General features: G+C 51.0%; 2 protein-coding genes across 2 annotated transcripts; both read right to left on the bottom strand.

The window, feature by feature from the left end:
• On the bottom strand, positions 1–13,969 carry F2 (coagulation factor II, thrombin). The gene is made up of 14 exons (XM_036426910.2): positions 13,813–13,969; positions 13,299–13,462; positions 12,641–12,665; positions 12,357–12,407; positions 10,932–11,037; positions 10,646–10,782; positions 9,264–9,569; positions 8,912–9,040; positions 8,698–8,824; positions 8,038–8,205; positions 7,406–7,579; positions 7,009–7,190; positions 405–475; positions 1–256 (listed from the first exon to the last, which is right to left on the bottom strand). The coding sequence occupies exons 1-14, from the start codon at positions 13,889–13,891 to the stop codon at positions 113–115; spliced, it is 1,863 nt and encodes a 620-aa protein (XP_036282803.1). The 5' UTR covers positions 13,892–13,969; the 3' UTR covers positions 1–112.
• A 2,543-nt stretch (positions 13,970–16,512) lies between these two features.
• Positions 16,513–21,089, bottom strand: ZNF408 (zinc finger protein 408). The gene is made up of 5 exons (XM_036426909.2): positions 20,719–21,089; positions 20,177–20,433; positions 19,384–19,445; positions 18,905–19,164; positions 16,513–18,085 (listed from the first exon to the last, which is right to left on the bottom strand). Exons 1-5 carry the CDS (start codon positions 20,765–20,767, stop codon positions 16,563–16,565), a joined length of 2,151 nt encoding a protein of 716 aa, XP_036282802.1. The 5' UTR covers positions 20,768–21,089; the 3' UTR covers positions 16,513–16,562.
• Between the last annotated feature and the right edge of the window lie 14 nt (positions 21,090–21,103).

The following is a 21,103-nucleotide window of genomic DNA, read 5'->3' as shown; positions in this document are numbered from 1 at the left end:
TCATAGAGTCACTTTTATTGAGAACTAAAGTTTTAGGAACAAACCACAAAAATAATTCTTTCCCTGGATTGGTTTCTGTGATCAGTGAGGAGCCTAGAATGTGGCTGGTTCCCTAATTTCCAGACCGATCAATGACCTTCTGTATCCACTTCTTCAGGCGGAACACGTGTGTGTAGAAACCATATTTTCCATTCCTGTCACAGCCTTCACCCCACGAGACGATGCCCATTTGATACCAGCGGTGGTTAAAGGGGCTCTAAGGAAGAAACATGAGGTTTTCAATTGTCAAGGCCAAGGTAGTGTCAGCATTACCCCATCAGGTAACTATTTCTGAACTCTGGGGCCCCTCCTTACCCACCTCACCAGGAGATCTACCCACCAGGCCTTTAGAGAAGCTAGCTTACCTTCATGACAAAGGGTCCCCCACTGTCACCTTCACAAGAATCCCCTCGTTTCCCTTCATCGGGCTTGTAACCTTGAGAGAGAACAGTAATACTCAGGAGCATAGCTCATACTGTAGCCCCTTCTAGAGACATACCAGATGAATGTCCACTTGACCTCTTCTCATCATCCTTGTCTCTTTTCATTTCCTCACCCCAAACCAACTCTTGTACAAATCTTGTCAGCGATTTCCTCAGTATATCTACTATATCCCAAACCCAACCACTTCTACCCTGGTCACATCACATTCACCTCTACCCCAGAACTAATTCTGTTTTTTCCCACCTACAATCAACTTCCCATTCAATAGGTAGGACTTAAAAAATACGTTAGACTCACAGGTAGCTGAGGACAATGATGGTGCTGCCTTTATCCAAACCTCCCCACATAACCTCCACAAACCATGTGAAACAACAGAAGCTACACAAAACCACACCTCGCCGTAGCCAGTTTGGCTCATTGGATAGAGCCGTGGTCGGCAAACTGCAGCTCGCGAGCCACATGCAGCTCTTTGGGCTCTTGAGTGTGGCTCTTCCACAAAATACAACTGCCTGGGCAAGTCAATTTTGAAGAAGTGGCATTAGAAGAAGTTTAAGTTTAAAAAATTTGGCTTTCAAAAGAATTTTCAATCGTCGTACTGTTGATATTTGCCTCTGTTGACTAATGAGTTTGCCGACCACTGGGATAGAGCATTGGCTTGCAGACTGAAGGGTCCCAGATTTGATTCCCGTCAAGGACACCTGCCCGGGTTTCAGGCTTGATCCCCTGTGGGGGTGTGCAAGAGGCAGCCAATCTATGATTCCCTCTCATGGATGTTTCTATCTTTCCTTCCTTGCTCTCTCAAATCAATAAAATATAAAACAAAACAGAAACACAACTCCAGCATAACTACAATACAGAGAACACCCAAACTTCAAATCAACCCTAGTATATCTAATTGTGCATCTGATAATAAATTATGTGGAGATGAGGATGGGATACAAAAGTGAGTGCAATTGACATATAAACTCAATTGAAATGTATACCCTTGTAAATAACCCCAAATCTACACAATGAATAAAACTAAACAGATCTATTCAAAGATACTATAGGAATAAGGATTAAAACACTTCAGCTAATAAAAACCCTCCCCATGAAACAAAACTGTAACTGAATTAAATTTTCTCAAGCAAATTTTTGGAATGTGCCAAAACACCTTGACTCAGAAGTTCAAAAATTAAAAATTAGTGGACAGCCCTGGCTGGTTTGGCTCAGTGGATAGAGTGTCAACTGTGGGATGAAGGGTCTCAGGTTCAATTCTAGTCAAGGGCACAGACCTTGGTTGCAGGATTGATCAGCCCTGGTCCGGGTGCTAGTGGGAGGCAACCAATTGATGTCTCAACTCTGTTTCTCTTTCCCCTTCCCTTCCATTCTCTAAAAATCAATGAAAAAATATTCTCAGGTGAGGATTAACAAAAATGGACAAATCATATAAAAAAAATGCAAAGCAAAAAAGTAATTGAAATGGAACTCAGACCAAAGAAGAAATTTGAGTCCCTTGGGAACTAAATAATAAAAAAGAACTGGTATTTACAATATCAAAACAAAACTGCACAAAAATAAGAGAAGATTGAATGTACATATTGACAGGTCCACTGAGCACCGGGCAACACTGGCTTGAAACACTCAGCTCTGAAGAAAAACCTCAAGACCTCCAAGCAAAACGACCAGATACCATGCCAGGTCCAAAGAATCATACCGACAGCAGTCTTTTCAAAAACTACATACAAAGCAAACAAAAAAGCCATTATTTTCAAAAAATTCAAGGAAGGGAAATGTGAACCACAGATTTTATATGCCACCACCTTTATATGTCAGGTGTCAAGGCTACAGAAAAACAATTATATTAAGAGCTTAGGAAGTTCTGTGCTCAAAACCCTTCTTGAAGAATCTACTAGCAGATGAGCTTCATCCAACCAAGAGATTAATGCTTCAGCAAAAGGAACAATGTTCTGACAAGTAGAAAAAAATGCAGCTCAAAATGAAAGAAGAGAAAGGATAGGAAACTCACTGTTAGTAGCCAGTGGGTGGGAGTTATGATTAAAAAGTTATATAAAGCTAGCCGGTTTGGCTCAGTGGATAGAGCTTTGGCCTGTGGATTGGGGTTCCAGGTTTGATTTTGGTCAAGGGAACCTGCCCAGGTTGTAGGCTTGATGCTCGGGTTGTGGGCTGGATCCCCAGTAAGGGACATGGGAGGCATGCAGGAGACAACCGATAAATGATTCTTTCTCATTGATGTTTCTCTCCCTCTCCCTTTCTCTCTGAAATCAATAAAAACATATTAAAAAATAAATGAAAAATAATAATAAAAAAAAATATTTAAATGGCATTCTTAAAAAAAGAAAAGGAACTAAGGATATTTCAAAAATGAAAATCCAAAGATGATCAGTAGAACAAAAATGTAAACCTTCCTAAACATACATTTTCTTAAAAGATCACATAGGGAAAAACAGTAAATAGAGCATAATACATGTAAATATTATAAAATAATGAAGTAATGCTAATTCAATCATAAATATATATATATGTATATATATATATATATATATATATATATGAATGAATGTGCTTAACTCAGTTATTACAAAACAAAAAAGCTTTAATTTGACTCAAAGCAAGACAACTGTGCTATATGTAACAAATGATTCATAAAGGCTAAAATTAAAGAGATGGGACAAAGGTATAGCAGGCCAATGAAAACAAAAAGAACAGGGATAGTAATCCTAATATTGAAAATAAAAAAGGACACATTTAAAGCTAAAAGCCATAATGTACAATGAATAAATAACAATTAGGAATATCTGCACAAAGCACAGTAACCACATTTATAAAGTAAAAAAAAAAAACTATAAGCAATGCAAGGAGACAAATACATCTATAATATAATTTAACACATCAAAGTCAGTATAAGATCAAATGAACTGAAAATAAGGATTTAAATTATCTAAGTAACAAGTAATAAGGTACATTTATGAATATGTATCAAACATCTGAATAACACACCCAACACACCTCAATCATACATGAAACATTCACAAATTAATCCAACAGCTCTGTCTAAAAAAAAAAATATCAGTTCCATAAGATGGGAATATTACAAACAATATTCTTATAATGTAGCAAAACTCAAAATTATTAACAAAGTGAAAATACAAAAGGCCCCTCCCATTTGGAATTTTTAAAAACACCTATTAGACACCTCTTGGGTGAAAGAAAAATACACACTGAAATTAGAATATCTTATTATTCTAAAAAAGACACTAGTGTTTTCTATAAAGAAGAAAAATACACAGTCCTACTCAATGAAAATTTAAGATCAAAAGTAAATTAACCAGCCTGGCTAGTGTGGTTCAGTGGTTGAGCATAAAACTGAACCAGGAGGCCATGCTTCCATTCCTGGCCAGGGCACATGCCCGGGTTTCAGGCTCAATCCCTGGTTGGGGGTATGCAGGAGGCAGCCAACCAATTAGTCTCTCTCATCATTGCATTGATTTTTCTATATTTCTTCCTCTCCCTTCCTCTCTGAAACCAATAAAGATATTTTTTAAGTAAATTAACCAAATTGTCAACTCAAAAAGCTCAAAAGAGAAAAAATAAATAAAAAAGCCTAAGGAAATTTTTGAAAAGGTAAAAGCAAAAACTAATGAGGTATATAATTGAAAAACAATAAGCCTAATAAGTCCAATTCCTAGATACCTTTTGTTATTTTTCTGCAACCACAAATATATAAAATAAGGAGTCAAAGAGAAAAAGTCCTAATACCCTGCATCACTATAAAAAGGCACAGGATAGACCTGGATAATGGGGGAACATTTCTTGTCCTTGGATAAAATGACTCAACAACAAAAAGATGTCAGTTCTTCCTAAATTCTTTTATAAATTTAACATAATCCCAATAAAACACAGACAAACCTTTTTATGGAGCTTGACAGGTTGATACTAAAGATCAGAAGGAAAAACAAATATGTAAGAATTTCCAGGAAAACTCTGGAAAAGATAAACTTTGACAGACAATAAGCCCTACCAGATGTGAAAACATACTCTAACGCCTCTATGAAACAATGAACAAAGATCCAAATTGAATGTCTTCAAATAGAAACAGACTTAAGCACATAGAAATCTAGCATGTGACAAAAGTTATTTCAAAGATACAATTTTTAATAAATGGTGTGGACAGCTGGTGAACCATTTGGAAAAGGATAAATTCGATCCATAGCTTGCATCACACACAAGCATAAAGTCCAAATGACTCAGATCTAAGTGTAGAAAAATGAAACCAAGCACTACAGGAAAACATGGGAATTTCTCTATAACTGAGAAGGTTTTTTCCTAACTTTGTTAAGAAATTTGACTACATAAAAATTTTAATTGAGTGGCAAAAAGTTATAAAGGTTAAAAAACTAACAAAGTGGGCCCTGGTTGGATGGCTCGGTTGGAGGATAGTCCCCAGGAGGCAACTGACAATGTTTCTCACATCAATGTTTCTTGTCTCTCTCTCTCTCTCTCTCTCTCTCTCTCTCTCTCTCTCTCTCTCTCTCTCTCTCTCTCTCTCTCTCTCTCTCTCTCTCTTTTCCCCCTCTTTCTATTTATAAGTAAGGCCCATGAGTCCTTATTAATAGAATGAAAGAAAAGAAAGGTCATCTCTATCACAAAATAATAATTGCAGAAATGACAGAATTAGAAAAATCACCATTTGGCAGCCACCATAGTTTTGGGAGAATAATTTAATGAGAAACAGGATAGACAGTATCAAAGTTTCTCCCCACAACATATTTATTAATTACAAAGAGGAAAACAATAGAACTTTACAGCGAGAAATCTGGCTGAGGCAGACACCACCTTAACCAAGATGTCAGAGTTAATCTCTCCAGTTAGGAGTCATACAGACATTACACGCTTGCTACCCGGATGCACTGAGGACTCAACATCACTTAGCCTGAATCACATCACGAAGAAACCTGAGACAAACACAATGGAGGGCCAATCTACGGTCACTGGCCTGTCCTCACCAGATATGTCAAGGTGTGACAAAAGTTATTATGGAAGACAAAGAAAAACTGACAGTTAAATACAGTGAGTAACCCTGGATTGGATCCCAGATGAGAGAAACTTTTTTTTTTCCTGGGAGGGGGTAGTGTATGCACGTGGAGGAGGTGTTTGGGACTGAGATTAGGAGACAGGATCTGGGTAGACCCCATGGAGAGGATTCGGTTTCAGCTTGAAAAACGGTCCATTTACCGCGAACCTCAGGTAGTTGTGTGGGAGCGGAAGTACCATCCACAGGCCAACGATGTTGCCATTTGAATATGTGACTCTGAGGAATCACAGTCACTTCAGCCCTCATTCCCCGGAGAGAAACATTTTTTTGTCTCATTAGCAAGTAGGACATTAGAAAACATTTGAATAATGTCTACAGATTAGATAATGGTACTTTATCATTATAATTTTCTGATTTAGTAATTATACTGTGGTTATGTAAGAGCACCTTTTTCTTTTTTTTTGCAAATACTCAACTAGATGGGTAAAAAAAATCACCACTTGTACAATTTCCTCTCAGTGTGCGTATGCGTGTTGTGCAAAGTGGGGGTGGCAGAATCTCAATGATGAGATACAGAAATTCTTTGTATTATTTTTTGCAAACTTTTCTGTGCGTCTGAAAAATTACACTAACATCTTTTTAAAATTTAAATTAAGTTCCATCATTTATTCACCTGCCCCAAACCCTCTAATCACTTCTTATCTCAATAAAAGCCAAAGTCCTTCCAGGCCCTGATGGAAGTGCCCATCTCTGCCTGCCCACCCATCTTCCCTCATCCCCTGCTCTTCCTGTGTTCACTGAACTCCAGCCACTCAGGCCTCCCTGCTCTTCTTCAGACACAAGCGTGTTTCCACCTCAGGGCCTTCGCAGCCTCAGCCTGCAGTGCATCTCCCCTAGACGGACTCACTCCTTCACTCTGGTCTCTGCCCAAATGTCACTCAGAGAGACCTTCTCCAGCCGCTCTATTCAGAAAACCACTCCTTCCCCATCTCTCTCTCCCTTACTTTACTCCGCCTCATGTTTCTTTCTAGCAGGGATTGCTATTCTAGATCTTTTTACTGACACTCCCTCCTTCTAGGAAAGCTCTCTGAAGACACGTGCACTGTTGGTTTGAGTCCTTGTTGTATATCCTGGAATACTTCATGGCTTATAGTAGGCACTCAATAAATACCTGTTTAATGCCTGAGCAAATCAATGGCTTCCCTCCACTCCCAAGATCTCTGCTGCTATCTGGGCTAATACATACTGACAACTTAACCAGTGACCAGCTCTAGGCCTCAATGAACCCTCCCTCACACAACCTTCTGGAACAGAGGCTTTTCTCTCCTTTTACAGAGGAAGAACCTGAATTGCCCAGTCATACTTGTGACTGGCGCCCCCAACCTGAGGCCCCACTGTTCCCTCCTGCCGAGCCATTACCACCATTACCACCACCACCACCACCACCACCCCCGCCCCCACCACCACCACCCCCCCCCAGGGGGACTTGCCAGCGCAGAACATGTTGTCGGTGATGCGGATGCGGGTGGAGGCCTTGCAGACCGGCCGCTCCACGATGGGCAGGTTCACCACCTGCAGGACGCTGGGCTGCACCTCGGCCTGGCTGGCTGACCACGTCTCCTTCAGGTTGCCCCAGCCTGTCACCCGCCCTTTGTATCCAGCCTGGAGCAACCTTTGGGGAAGGCAGAGGGACCTGGTGAGAAGTGACCCTCCAGGAGCCTCTGGCCCCAACACCAGCCCTTAGAGACCTGAATCTCAAACACCAGTGCACAAAGAGCCTTCAGGTTTGTTCCAAGAACTGAGGCCTGGGAAAGGGAAGGCCCTGCTGCAAGGCCTACCGGGGTCAGCCAGGCCCAGGGCCCCGCCCCCGCCCGCCGGCTGCCCCACCTGGCTGCCGTCTGCTTGTCGGGCAGGCACACGGGGTGGATGTAGTTGCTGAAGGTGACGGGCTTCTTCAGCTTCAGCAGAGCGATGTCGCGGTCCAGAATGTCCCTCCAGTTGTACCTGGGGTGGATGTAGATCTTCTCCAGCATGGAGATCTTTTCCATGCCTCGCTCATACCTGTGCCAGCCCCAACAGAGAAACGGAGGCGCCGTAAGCCACTCACTCGGAGGCACTGGTTCCCTGAGGGAGGAAACTGCCCGCCCTGGAGGTCTGAGAGTCAGGAGTCCAGCAGGCTGAGCTGCACAGGGCTTCGTTGCCAAACGGCCCAGGCAGACGGAGAGGGACGCAGGCTGCAGGCTCTGGTCCAGACAGCCTCTCTTCAGAGTCACACCTGGGCCATGGCCTGGTGTCTGGAGACAGGCCAGGGTTTTGCTCTCTGGAAAGTCTTAGTTCCTGTCCCCAGCGCCAAGCGTAGGCCAGGATGTGGCAGGACGGACTCTGCATGCACCACAGACTGTTTTCCATGGCGGGAGGCAGACAGACATGCCCCGAGTGCCCCAGGGCACCGGAGCCCCTCACCATCACGCTGGAGGGCCGAGACCCCTGCAGACACCCCTGGGCCCCCGGTTGTGTACCTGGTGCGGGAATGCTTGCCGATGCGCACCAGAAGGTCGTTCTCAGTGAAGTTCTTGTCCCAGGGTGGGTACAGGAGACAGTGGGCGGCGGTGAGGACCCAGCGGTCACTGATGAGGCTGGCTCCGCACAGCAGCTCCTGGGGGCTCTTACGGAAAAGCATCACCTGCCTGGGAGGGAGAATGGGGAGCTTGAGAGCCAGGGAGCTGCCCCTCCACTGGCTCCAGAAGCTCAAAGTCCCGTTTTTAAGAACTGGACAGAACTGCCTGCTGGGCCCAGGCCCCAGCTGGACCTGGTCACCTTTGGGGACAGGGGCATCCATGTGACAGTAAGGGGCTGCATCCTGCCTTGAGCACCCCTCTCCAGCTCCCTCCAGGCCAGAGCTGGGCAGCTTAGCCCAGCTCCAGGGTCAGGGCCTGCTATGGACTTGACCCCAGCTCTCCTGGCCCCAGACTGTCCATCAGCAGCATCACTTTAAACTCCCTGGGCCCCAGCGTATGGGAACTAATAAAGCCAATCTCCAAAGACTGCTGAGATTCAGGGAAGTGCTGGTGCTCAGTGCTCATCACCCATGGAGTCTGTGAGGGGAGAGGAGTCCCCCAGGGTGGGGGCAGAGGTAGGGGGGTGCAGCCCAGGGAAGGCAGTTGGGCTTAGGGACCCACCAGGGCGCCAGGCCTATCTCCGCATCCCAGCCCTCCACGATGCGCCCGTCGATGTAGGACTCCAGAAGCTCCTGCTCCGTCTTGTCCTCCAGCGACTTCTTCTCAAACAGAGGCCGCAGCCCGCAGTCTGGGAGCAAGCCGGGTGGTGAGGGGCCGGGCGCAGACCCTGCCCCGCGGCCATGCACCCACCTGACCCCGCTTCCGGCGGCCTCACCTGCCTCCCCGGCCCCGAAGGTCTTCTCGTTGAAGAAGGGCTGGAACTCCTCCTCGGTGGTGCGCCCCTCCACGGCCGAGCCCAGGTCCGGGCTCTGCCCATCGTCCGTCACCTCGTCCACCGGCTCCTCTGCAGAGACCCAGGCACCGGCTGGGACAGGGCCCAGCCCCTCCTCACCCATCCCCGAGAAACCTCCGGGGCCTCGTCATACTCAGCTGTGAGAGGGGGCTAACACCTACTCCCCCCTGGGCGGGGGAAGGCCGAGATGAGCGTCCTCACGTGCGCACAGGGTAACCCGTTATTCCCTCCAGGCTCTGTGGCCTGTCTCAGGCCCCCAGCCCTGCCCTCTCACCACAATAGTCCAGGTCGCAGTACTCGTAACCGCCATCCACATAGCACCACGCGCCCTCCTGGTCCCCATCTGGGTTGCGACAGAAGTTCTCCACCAGCGGCACAGCCGGGCTGAAGACCTGGTCCTTTCTCCGGTCCTTGGCCTGCTTGCTGGCCCAGGGCAGGCAGGGGGACCCGTCTTGGGTCACCGCCAGGCGACCCTGGTATTGCTGGCCACGCTCAGGGACACACGGCGCAGATGGAGGTGACAGGTTTGCCGTGGAGACTCTGGAGCGTGGGGTCATCTCCACGGTGAAGCCCTCTTGGCCTGGTGAGTGAGGAGGAAGGGAGCAGAGAGGGTGGGACCACAGGTGGAGCCAGACAGCCCGGAGCTGAATCCCTGCCCTGAGCCTTCTTCCTGCAAGACCTCCGGGAATGCCTCCCTGAGCAGCAGTGTGCTTGCCTGTGAAAGGGGTACTGGTGCTGTTCTCGCAGGGTTGTTGAGATGTAAGCAAAATAAGTGCATCACAAGCCCGAGATGGTAGCTACGTTTCGCCTCCTGTAACTATCACAGGGCGACCTGTAACCCACTGGTAGTGACTGACTGCCTGGCGTTTTTAACGGATTCTGTGTTCTCTTAGGGGCACACAGGAAATGTCGCTGGGAGGACTACGGATGTCTAGACAGGGCAATGGGTCAGTCCCAGCATGCTTTCTCCACCTCTTGACCTTGACCTTATGGTTGCTCTGGCCAATGGCACGCGGGCAGAATTGACTGTGCCAGTCCTAAGCCTAGGCCTGAAGACACATTGTGTGTTTCTGCTCAGTTTTGTACACTCTGCCATCACCAAAGGAAGATGATGCCCTTTAGCTTCTGCTCCAGAATGAGTGTGTGCGGAACAGACCTGCCCCTCACCCACGCAGAAGCCAAGCTCTGAAGCAAAACCACCAGCCGAGCCCAGGCTCCATCATGGACCCACAGGCACATGAGCAGGGAATAGGTGTTAGCCCCAGGCCCCCCCCCCCCCCCCGACACATAAGAAACGAATGCTTATTGGTGTAAGCCCCTGAGCTCTGTGGTGGCTGCGATTGTGTGGGTCCTGCAGCATTATTGTGACTATAGCTAGCTGCTGCCTGACGGGAAATAATAATGCTCAGAAAAGGGCATGTGAACAAAATGGATGGGGGGGAGGGGAGGGGATTCCTGAAGGGGGCAGTGCCCCGGGCAGGAAGGAAGGCCTATCTAGAATGAGCTGCAGCCTGGGTCATAAGGAAGTGACGATGGGAAGGAGGAAGGAGGCTGGAAGCCCACTCTCTCTGGTCTCCTGACGTCCCTGACCCACAGGCCCTGGCCCCTGGGAGACCCCGGGCCTGGCCATGGACCGCCCAGTGGCCCCCCGCTCACCACAGACAGGGATGCTGCACTCCTCCCTCCGCACAGTGGGGTCTGAAGTGTAGCACCACGGCCCAGTGGTGCTGCCATCCGGGTTGCGGCAGAAATTCTCCTGCAGGTCTGCTTCCGGGTGGGTGGTGGAGTTGATTCTGGAAAAGGAAATCACGCAGCTAGAAGCCATGTGTCCTCCCCACATACACACACACACACACCACCACCACCACCACCACCACCACCACCTCTGTCTCCTTGCTCCCCATTCTCCACCCCCTGGCAGACAGGCCTGCCCATCACTCACTCAGGCTTATGTGGGTAGCGACTCTGCCACAGCTGGCACTCGATGCCGGACCGGGTGACGCTCACGTTCCCTCGGTAGTTCGTACCCAGACCTTCGGCACAGTTACCTGCAGGATTTGTCCCCCCTCTCACTTAGCAAAGCCTTGCTATCCACCCCCTCCGAGCTCCTTCTGGCTCACAACCCTTGACCTGAATGTACTCAGCACCTCCTCCGCACTCAGCGGTTGTCCAATCCATTTAACAGGAGTCACCAAATATTTACCAGTGCCCACCATGAGGCAACCCTCGACAGGCAGTGTGCCAGGTATCAAGGGCACGGTGATGAATTAGTCAGTCCTAGTCAAGGCAGGTCCCGGCCCTCGTGGAGCTGACTGTATTCAGTGGCTCCTCGTGAACAGCAGGGTGAACACGTGACCAGGCCCAGTCAGGCCCGAGGCTGCCTGCCGTGTTAGCTAAGCCCTCGTGCCTTAGGGCCTTCACACAGGCCATTTCCTTTGCCTGGGGACACCCTCTGGTTCACTCATCCGTGTATCCCACACGTCCAGGTAGAACTCTACTTCTCCTGGGGAGCTGCCCCTGAGCTTGTTGACAAACTAAAGGCTCCTTCTTCTGACATTCTCTCGGCACCTGCCACAGAACTTCTCCAGCCATCCCTTGGATGTTTCGTGTTCTTCTTTTTCTATGAAACTGTGAGCTCCTGGATCTCCTAAAACCCCCATCTTTCAACATAGCGCCTGGCACATCACATGTCTGTTGAACAAGTTAGTTAACCACTGAAAGGATGGCCAGTAATTGGAGTTCCATGTTATGGAGCCTATGGTCACCCTAATAGTGTGTTATAAGGCTTCGAGAGGTGATGGCATTTAAACTAATCCTTGAAGGATAGGGATGTTGTCAGGAGGTTGCAATGACTGCTCCAGGGGAAGACAATAATGTGAGCAAGGGCAAGGAAGTTGAATCATCTGGGCATGTTCGAGGAGTGCAGCGGGGGTCTGGGTTCATGGTTGGTGTGATGGGAGAGAAGGCGAAAGGGATGGTGAAGACTAGAACCTGCAAACTTCGCGAGGCTAAGAAGCTGATGCTTTGTAGGAGAAGCAGAGGGGAGCCACTCCAGGTTTTGGAGAATGAATGTGATTAAAGCTCTGTCCTGGGGACATGGGATAGAGGAGGAGCCCTGATGCGAGTGAGACCTTAAGCGTTAATTCGTTATCCATTCACCCATTTGTTTCTCCGATATTAATCATCTTAATGACTGCCAGGCACAGGGCCAGGCACAAAGACCCGTCCTTGAACGCGGAGATGGAAAGGCAGTGTCAGGTGCGAGGGGCTGCCCTGCTGGGCCACCTCCTCACCCACCCCTACCCTGCTCTTCTCCCAGGCTGTACCCCTGGGATCTGGTCCCGCCACCCCCATGTCAGGTCCTCACCTTCCATACACTTCACGAGCTTTTCTCGAGATTTCTTCACCGAGTCGCAAGCTGGAAAAGACCCAGAAACACCTTTGGTATTCGGGTAGGGACAGGATGGGCTTAAGTCAAGGGCGGGAGAACATTCGGAAACAGAGAGACGGACAACAGATGCATGGAAGGAAAGAGGCATTAGGGGGGAGGGTGTGTGTGTCTGAACGGATGGACCAGATTCTCTAAAGCAGAATACTCTCTGACAGGAGCCCAGCACTCCCTCCCTGAGGCAGGCCCTTCCCAGTGCTCACCTGTGTACTTGTCCCAGAACACCTTCTGAAAAACAAGGGCTGAGTGTGAGGCTGCGGCAGGACCCTTTTTGTTTTGTTTCTTAGTAGATGTTATGTCTCATTATACTTTCCTTCTCCTCTTACCCTGGTCACACAGGGCAGGCTCTGGGAGGTCTATGGCAGTGTTCCCTACTTTAGTTCCCAAAAGCCCAAGCCCACCGAGAAGGCTATTTGAGGAGAGGGGAGCTCCCGCACCCCAACAAAGACAGGAAGGGATTGCCCTGGGTGGGTGGACAGGAGGAGAGGGGGCGTGGGGCCCAGGCAGAGCCCCAAGGGAGGGGAAGGTTGCAAGGGCTCCCAGCCTCACCGGAGTCCCATACGTCAAGGGTGGCAGAGTTAGCAGAAAAGCCAAAGCTTAGCGGCCACGGGGGCCTGGGGATCCAGAGGTCCCGACACAGTCATATGTCTGAAAACCGAGAGAGGCCCCTGAGGTCCTGGGACCTCCCTGGGCCCTGGTGTCTGGCCTCCAAGGAAAGGGGGGCCGCTCGACTTGGCAGCCCAGTGACATGGGGCCCAGAGATGAAATGAGTTATCAGCAACGACTGTGAGCTCCTTGTTCCCCTGATTTGTGGTCCTAGAAGGTCCCCCCCCACCCCCCCCCCGGAGGCCCCGCCCTCACCGTGGCGGTGGAGGACTCCAGGGCCTCGAAGGCCTCCTCGTAGCTGCACAGCTCCTCCATGCACTCCCGCTCCAGGTTGCCCTGGCGCAGCTCCTCCATGATGCCGCTGTTGGCCCGGCGGGCCCGCTGGAGCAGCGACAGCGCTCGCTGAGGGGCCAGGAACACTGCGGGAGGAGGTGGGACAGCGGCCTGAGGAAGCCCGGCTGACGTGGCCATCACGAGGGCAAGAAGCAAGCCCGGCTGGCCTGGCGCGGTGGCTTCCGAAAGCGGAGGTCCGGGATGGCGACAGGACCCACTCTCTCCCTCCTTTAATGGGTCCCCCCCAGCCCGCTCGCCATATTGGGAGAGAGAAGTAGGCCCAGCCAGACAGCACAGATTCCTTCCCCAAGCTGGATACCGTGGGCCGAGGCCCCCCTAGAGGCAGGCTCTGGGTTCTCTGTCGAGTAAGGGGACCCTCGCCCATGGGCCCAGCTCCTAGCCCCCTGGCCTGTCCCAGCTTCCAAGCCCCCCTTACCATCCTGGCTGTGCACAAGGCCAAACAGGGCAGCCACGGCCAGGCAGCCAGGCAGCCACGGCCCTCGGACGTGCGGCATAGTGTGTCGGCTCCAGGGACTCTCCGGGCTCCTCCTGACCCCTCTGGGTTAATGTTAAACCAACGTGGAGAAATCAGCTGTGAGGAAGAGGTCAGCGGGTCAGGGCTGTGAGGTCGAGTGAATAGAGAGTCCACCCCACCTCCAGGGAGGACAGGTTTGGGAGGAAGTCACAAAGGAAAGACCCGGGTAACCACCATCATCTGCCCTCCTTCCCCGAGGCATGGGCCAGCGTGGGCCAGCAGGGTCTCAGGTCTTCCCAAGGCTCCTTCCAATGCTAACACGTGGTGGCAGTCGCTTTCATCTCCGGCTGCCTCAGTTTCCTCATCTGTACACCGGGGGATAGTACTTTGATGTGAGGAGTAATAGAGATTATGAACTTAAGCCCCATGAAATATAGGAAGTGCTTAATAACCTGTACATATATGGATGCAAACCCACAGGGAGGTTTGTGTGATCACAAAACACAGATGTAAGAAAAGAGACAAGGATGTGATTAGATGAGGTCTGCCCACCGTGCCCCAGGACACACTGGGGGCAGAACAGCCGACGCTGGCCCAGCCGCTCAGCCACTGATGGAGGGTCCCATTTCCCCTCCTGTCTGTCTGGATATCTGGAGGAATGTTTGTGTATGGCAGTTGCTGGGATGTGGAGCCAGGGCTTCTAGGGTCCCTTCTCTATGTCTTCTCATCCCCCAGGACCTGCTGGGAGGGACCAGCCCAAGTCCCTGAGTCTCCTGGTGCCTGTCTCTGGGCCTGGGCCAGACTAGAACAACTGCTGGTTCTACACAGCCCCTTGCCCAGCCCTGACCCCCTCCTCCCCCATTTCCTGTTTGTAGAATGCAAGGTAAATATTAGTCCTGCGTCTAATTAGGACAGGACAAAGAGCAGGAACACAGGGAGCACAGGTTTTTGCCTTGTCCTCCCTGGGGCGTGGCTGGCCAGGGTCTGGACTGCGATCACGTACTGTCTGGGAAGAGCACAGGGAGGGGCCTGGTGCATGCAGGGAATGAGGAACTTTTGACATTGTGATGAACAAAAATATTTTGAAAGGAGGAAAATATTTTCTCAATTAAAATAATATTCCAGCCCTAGCCAGTTTGGCTCAGTGGATAAAGCGTCGGCTTGTGGACTGAAGAGTCCCGGGTTCAATTCCAGTCAAGGGCACGTACCTCGGTTGCAGGCTCCTCCCTGCCTGGGCCCTGGTCAGGGCATGCGCAGGAGGCAACCAATCGATGTGTTTCTCTCACATCGACATTTCTGTCTTTTCCTCTCTTTTCCACTCTCTAAAATCAATGGGGAAATATCGTTGGGTGAGGATTAAACACACACACACACACACACACAACACACACACACACGATATTCCAGTGACCCGTCTTTCCAGGAACAGTCACTGCCTTTTCAGCAAGGAAAGCACTAAGTTAGGAGTCAGAAGACAAAGGCCCTGACCTGGGTCTGCCGTTTCTGGCCTCCGGCCTTGGCAAGTGACTGTCCTCAAGGCCTCCATTTCTCATCTGTGATAAGAGCTTCAACAATGCTCTCTGATGCCCATTCTCGCTTCACCATGAGTATTGGCAGAGCAGAGGCTCCCAAACCAGGGGCCTTCAAACTTGATTTGTTGCTCCACTTATTTATGCATTGGTTGGTGGATTCTTATGTGTGCCCTGACCAGGGATTAAACCTGCCACCATGGCATATGGGAAAGATGCTCTAACCAGCTGAGCTCCCTGGCCAGGACCCAGTGTCTTGGCTTTGATCTGAACCTGCTCTGCGTCATCAGGGATAGCGTTAACTGAGAGAGAAGTTCTCCATCTGTGTGGGGGATGTGGCAAAGGGGTGTAAGCATCCCAGCTTTGGACTGGAGGATGGTTGTGGAATGTCAACAGGCCTCCCCAGAGACCCAAAGCATCCCTGCGTCACTGCACAGCTCAAGCTCAAGCAATGAGTACATCCCCAGGAAACCTAACAACACTGGGCGTATGGCCCTGCCTGAAGCAAGAACTAGGAAAGATTAGCATCTATCGAGCCTTGTGCAGGCTCCAAGAGGCGGGGTTGGCTAACTAAAAATATTAACAACTGTTTCTCAGGCTTTGGGTGATGCGGCTTTTTTTCTTCACAGATCACGATTTCCTGCTGTCCTCCTCCCAGCGGAAAATTTCAGGGTTGTGCTTTGCCAAGAACTTATTCAGATTGGGTGGGTGGCTGGCTTAATGTCAAGGGAAAGTGGGGGGACACGGGGCTGCTTCTGACATTGTGAGTACTGGGAAGCTGGAGAACGAGAGGCATTTTAGTTCTGGCTTCCTCGTTCACTGGTGAAGGGACTCAGGACAGACCAAAAAAAAAAGCCTGACCCTCTGGGAGCTCGATGGGAGTGACTACCCCAGCACTAAGCAACCCACAGGGCGGAGGCTGCCAGCTACCTGACGACCTTCCTGGGCAGGTCACTTCTGAAATGCTTCAATAGGCACTTTGTGGAGTACCTTTCTCTAGATTCTGAACAAGCTCTATAAGTGGAGCTTGGGAAACAAGTTGGTGGTGGCCTGTAAGTCCTTGACCTGCTTCTCCTAGCCAACTCTAATCTCTATCGGGCAACCCAAAGAGAAAAAAGATCCAGACACCCAGCACCTAGAAAACATAGCCTTTATGTAGAGTCTGCTAGGGAAAGACGAGTGTCAGGTGCCTGTCTCCACCTCCACCACTTCCGCCCAGGGGCTGAAGCCCACATCCTTATGGATGAGCAGCAGGCTGGGGGCGGGGCCTGGTTCCTCTGGCACCACAAAGCACTTATCCTGGCTCTCAGAAATGGTGACCTCGAAGACGTGCTGGGTTGGGGAGACATTCTGCTCGTTGCGTGTGTCCAGTACTTCTGGCTCAGTCTGTACTAAGACCACGGTGGGCTCAGCAGCAGCCGGAGGCGCAGAGGGTGGGCTGGAGGATGCCCCGGGCTGGTGGCTGAGCTGGTGCCGCTTGAGGCTTTGGGGGAGGGTGTAGCCCATGCCACAGGTGGGGCAGCGGTAGGGCTTGTCAGCCAGGTGGGACTTGAGGTGGCGCCTCAGTTTGGTGGCCAGTGTGTACGCGCGGCCACACTGGGGGCACGGGAAGGGCCTCTCTCCCGAGTGCAGGCGCTCGTGAGCACGCAGCGTGTGTGGGTCTCGGAGGGCCTTCCCACACACGGGGCACAAGTGGGCCTCCCCGGTGTGGGAGATGAGATGGCGCCTCAGTTCAGGAAGCTGGGGGAAAGCGTCAGCACAGTGCGGGCAGCGATAAGGGCGCTCCCCCGTGTGCAGTCGCAGGTGCCCGCGTAGGTTGCCCCGCTGGCGGAATGCCCGGCCACAATGTGGGCACAGGAAGGGCTTTTCCCCCGTGTGGAGTCGCATGTGGTTCCGCAGAGAGCCCTGGTTGGCCAGGGGCCGACCACATACGGGGCACGGGCATGAGGCAGAGGCAGGTGGCACCTGGTGTGTCTTATGATGCAGTCTCAGGGATGGCCGGCGGGCGAAGGCCTTGCCACACTGGTCACAAGCAAAGGGCCGGGCACCCGAATGTACCACCTGGTGCTCTCTGAGGTCTCGCCGGGTGCCGTAGGCCTTGTCACACTGTGGGCAGGGGAAGGGCCGGACCCCGCGGTGGCCCAGCATGTGGGCTTTGAAGCTCTCCTCTGAGCTGTAGCTCTTGCCACACTCCGTACAAAGGAAGGGCTTGTGGCCCGTGTGTACAAAGCCATGCTTCTTCAGGTGGCACAGTTGCAGGAACGTCTTGCCACATTCCCCACACCGGTACTGTCGCCCCCTTTTCGGGGAGCTTCCCATCGGGACAGGAGGGCTCCCCAAGTGTGCAGAGAAGCTGGGGTGCTGCTCTCCGTTCTGCTGGGCCCTGGGCTCTGAGGTCTTTGCTCCGAGTGGACACTGATCACTGGGGCTGTGTAACTTCCTGACCAGGTGAACATGCTGCTGGGTGCCACCGGCAGATGAGGAAGTGGCCTCCCTGCTCTCTAGGCCCCGCTGGGGAGCAGAGCTGCTCTGAGGTTCAGCTGGCATCTGTGTCTGGGGCGGGCCCTCCTCGTCCGTGCTCCCATCCTGAGGCAATGGACCACGTGATAGGCTCTCCTTGGAAAGCTGGTCCTGGGTTTGGGGCTTAAGCACAGCACTCACCATACTCTCCGCCTGGATGCTGGGGGGTGACTGGTACCCAAGATCTGCAAAGTAAGAGTGGAGTGATGGGGTCAATAGAGACTGTAGCAGATGGTGACAGTGGTATCACCAGGAAATTATAGAAATGTGTCTTTTCCTATTCAGCCCTGGACTCCAGTGGGAGCAATGACATTAATCGTTTCCCTGGCGCATGAGCCCATACTCCACTTATCTTCCTGTCCAGTCGCAGGTGCTTACTGGGGAAACCAGTGACCCAAACACCTGGATAATCCCTTGAGTAAGGCCATCTCAGAGTCCCCTTGTTCTGCCTCTGAGGACATGAACTTACCACGGTAAGCTGAGACCACTGCTTCCTCACCTTAGCTCATTTGAAAATAAAGCAACCAATCCCCACCCCAGATAGAAGAACCGTAATGAACTGAAAGCTGTCTTCATCAACATGATCTTACTATTCCCAGAAACCTATTCAGGAAGATAAAAATCGCAAATATTTTTAAGGTTGATTCCAAGGAAAAGACTCATCACTTCAATAAAAAGCATCAAATGACAGTTTATACCCCAAGACTCTGAACCTCTTGCCTGAAAATTCTAGCTTTCCTGTGTCCATGAATCCTGAACTACTATTATGTGATGCTCCTTAACCAATCCAAATCAAGCCCTGCTCTTATCCCACACTGAAAAAGTGACCTTAATACCAGACTTCAAATTTTCAATAAATATCCAGGCTTTGCCCTACCCCTTCAGAAAAGCTGCTAGGGCTCTGGAGTGTGCTACTTTGCCTTCTTCACCCATAAGCCCCATTTTTGTCTTATCAATAGTAGTTTGGTGATAATTTGGGAAGTGAGCATTTATTTGACACATACCTGCGCAAGGTTCTCCTGCATCCTCCCCAGGAGAGGCTGCTTCCTGCTGGACAGCAGATTCCACTTCTGTCACCTCAGCCGCAGCTGCCTCTTCTTCTAGCCCAGACTGGGTGGGACTGAGGCCCTTGGAGGGAGACCGGGGCCACAGTAGCAGCTCAAAGCCTGGCAGCACGACCCGGTACACCTGCAGGTGGAGCCTCTCACTGGTCCACACTGGGGCCACGTTTCCCTCGCCCTCCAGCCTGCCCCGCTGCACCAAACTGCAAAGCAGAGCAAGAAAGAACTCAAGAGACTCTCTTCACATGGCCCTCCCAGTAAGCCCAGTTCTTGGTCAGCCTGAGTCCTAAGGACCCCATGCCTTTGCTCACTGCAAAAGATCAGTGTGTGGGGAATGACAGCCAGCTTCCGGTTCCATCCCATGCCCCAACAGAAAGCCTCAAAAGAACAACCTGACTACATAGTATTCTCCTGTAACTTACCTGGTCCAGCCTGAACTCTGCTCACAAGCACACACGTCTCCCCACAGGCCAAGTGACACGTCCTGAAATAAACCAATACAAGTCCTTCTCCCATGTGTTTGAGGGGGCCAGAGCGGAAGAAACAACAAAAAACAAAACAGACATAAGCTCTCCTAAGATCTAAGAGAAAGGCCCTGGAAGGTTAATGGTTTCTGGGTCTGCCTATACTAGACTGTGTTGTCTGACTTTTCATTCAGCAAAATGCCGAAAAGACTGTCCCCACACCTCCCTCCCAGGGTGTGGAGAATTACTAAACTGAACACATTACTGCCTTCTAGTAGGTACCAAACAGAAAAAGTAGTAAGAGGAATAGCAACTCTCCTTTTTAGTGCTTTTTATGCAATAAAACCCTTTACCCGTGTCATTTCATTGATTGCTCCAAATAATCCTGCAGGATTGAAATAAAGGAAACAGCCATTCCTTTGTTTTACATAAATTAAATGAAACATGCTATTTAACTAACTTGTGTACTACGACTAGGATATGATCCCCTGGCTCTTTAATTCCAAGACCTTGGCTCTTGACTTTCATCAAGAGTGACGCTATTTTAATCCAGCTCTTAACAACTTTTTGCACCTCGATTCCTAAACTACGGCAGATGAGGGGAAGAGACAGTTCTGGAGGGAAGGACAAAACCATCTCTTCTCTCCGGAAATGCCCTGCTTCTTCTAACAAGCCGGAGAGCTGTCCAGAAGCTGTCTGAACCGCTCCCAAATGTTCAATGACAAAGAAGAGACACCCTAGCTCTGCATACCTTCTCCTGCCTTGGTTGCACTCCCTCGTCCTTCTGCTCCGAGACAGACTCCTCTCCCAGCGGCCCCCAGAGCACTCCTGGCTGCAGAGGCTTCCCGACACACCAGACCCCCAAGCGCTGTTTCTCCACGAGTGAGGGGCCCAGGGCTAACCCCTGGGGGAGGGTCTTTAAAGCATGGACGGCTCGGGTGGGCCAGGCCGCACAGCCTTCTGCAGAAGGGCTCCATCCTGCGCCCGGATCCCGGCGCCGCTCGGGGTCTGCAAGGAGGTAGGAAGGCAATGAGGGAGTGACCCAAGAGGTCGTGAGTTAGGCGTGGCGGGGCGAAAACCGCACGTCCGGCCTGAGGGGTCCAGAAGGGCTCCTTGGAAGCCCCTGAGAGATCTGAGAGGGTTCGGGGACTCTGAAGAAACCCTCCCGAGACTGAGAGCACCAGAGGAGGCTCCCGGGCTCCGGAGGGAAAGGGTCGGGGCAGAGAATAGACCGGAGAATGTCAAGTGTATCTAGGCCAAGGCCCAGGGTCAGCGATCTCGCAGGCCTCTCACCGAACGGCAGCCTCTCCCGCTCCAAGAGCAGCTCCGCCGCCGCCTCCATCCCCGGGCAGAAAAGAAAACCCTTCCACCGGAAGTGAGCATCGCCTTCTCAGCTCCTCCCGGAAACAGCTATGCATTGCCCAATTTACTCTCAGGAAAGCATCGTACACGTCGGACTTCATTGGTGCACAGCACCGGGAGTGTGGCAGCACTGGTGAAGCACAACCCAGTCGGAAAACAATCCGCTTTAGGGCTCCGGGGGCCGCCGGAGGCTCGAGTGCCAGAGAAAGAGGAACGAATCGCCCCAGCCGCCTCCTTCTGGGAGGGAGGCTTCGGACAGTGATGCTGTCCTGATCCCCGGCGGGCGCGGACCGGAAGTGGGCTCCGCGGAAGGCCA

This window comes from Pipistrellus kuhlii, unplaced genomic scaffold (genome assembly GCF_014108245.1).
Source record: "Pipistrellus kuhlii isolate mPipKuh1 unplaced genomic scaffold, mPipKuh1.p scaffold_m20_p_9, whole genome shotgun sequence".
In the NCBI taxonomy this organism is placed as follows: domain Eukaryota; kingdom Metazoa; phylum Chordata; class Mammalia; order Chiroptera; family Vespertilionidae; genus Pipistrellus; species Pipistrellus kuhlii.
Note: the sequence above shows the minus strand (reverse complement) of the source record. Positions and strands in the feature narration are given on the sequence as shown.

What these genes read in the sequence shown, in the direction of transcription:
- ZNF408 (XM_036426909.2), bottom strand. Translation starts at nt 20,767, where the DNA reads ATGGAGGCGGCGGCGGAGCTGCTCTTGGAGCGGGAGAGGCTGCCGTTC. An exon ending in CAGAGTTCAGGCTGGACCAG is followed by an intron (nt 19,165 to 19,383) that starts GTAAGTTACAGG and finishes TCTGCTTTGCAG; the next exon opens with TTTGGTGCAGCGGGGCAGGC. An exon ending in TGCAGGAGAACCTTGCGCAG is followed by an intron (nt 18,086 to 18,904) that starts GTATGTGTCAAA and finishes CTTACTTTGCAG; the next exon opens with ATCTTGGGTACCAGTCACCC.
- F2 (XM_036426910.2), bottom strand. Translation starts at nt 13,891, where the DNA reads ATGCCGCACGTCCGAGGGCCGTGGCTGCCTGGCTGCCTGGCCGTGGCT. An exon ending in TGGAGTCCTCCACCGCCACG is followed by an intron (nt 12,666 to 13,298) that starts GTGAGGGCGGGG and finishes CTTGTTTTTCAG; the next exon opens with AAGGTGTTCTGGGACAAGTA. An exon ending in CTTCGGGGCCGGGGAGGCAG is followed by an intron (nt 8,825 to 8,911) that starts GTGAGGCCGCCG and finishes GCTTGCTCCCAG; the next exon opens with ACTGCGGGCTGCGGCCTCTG.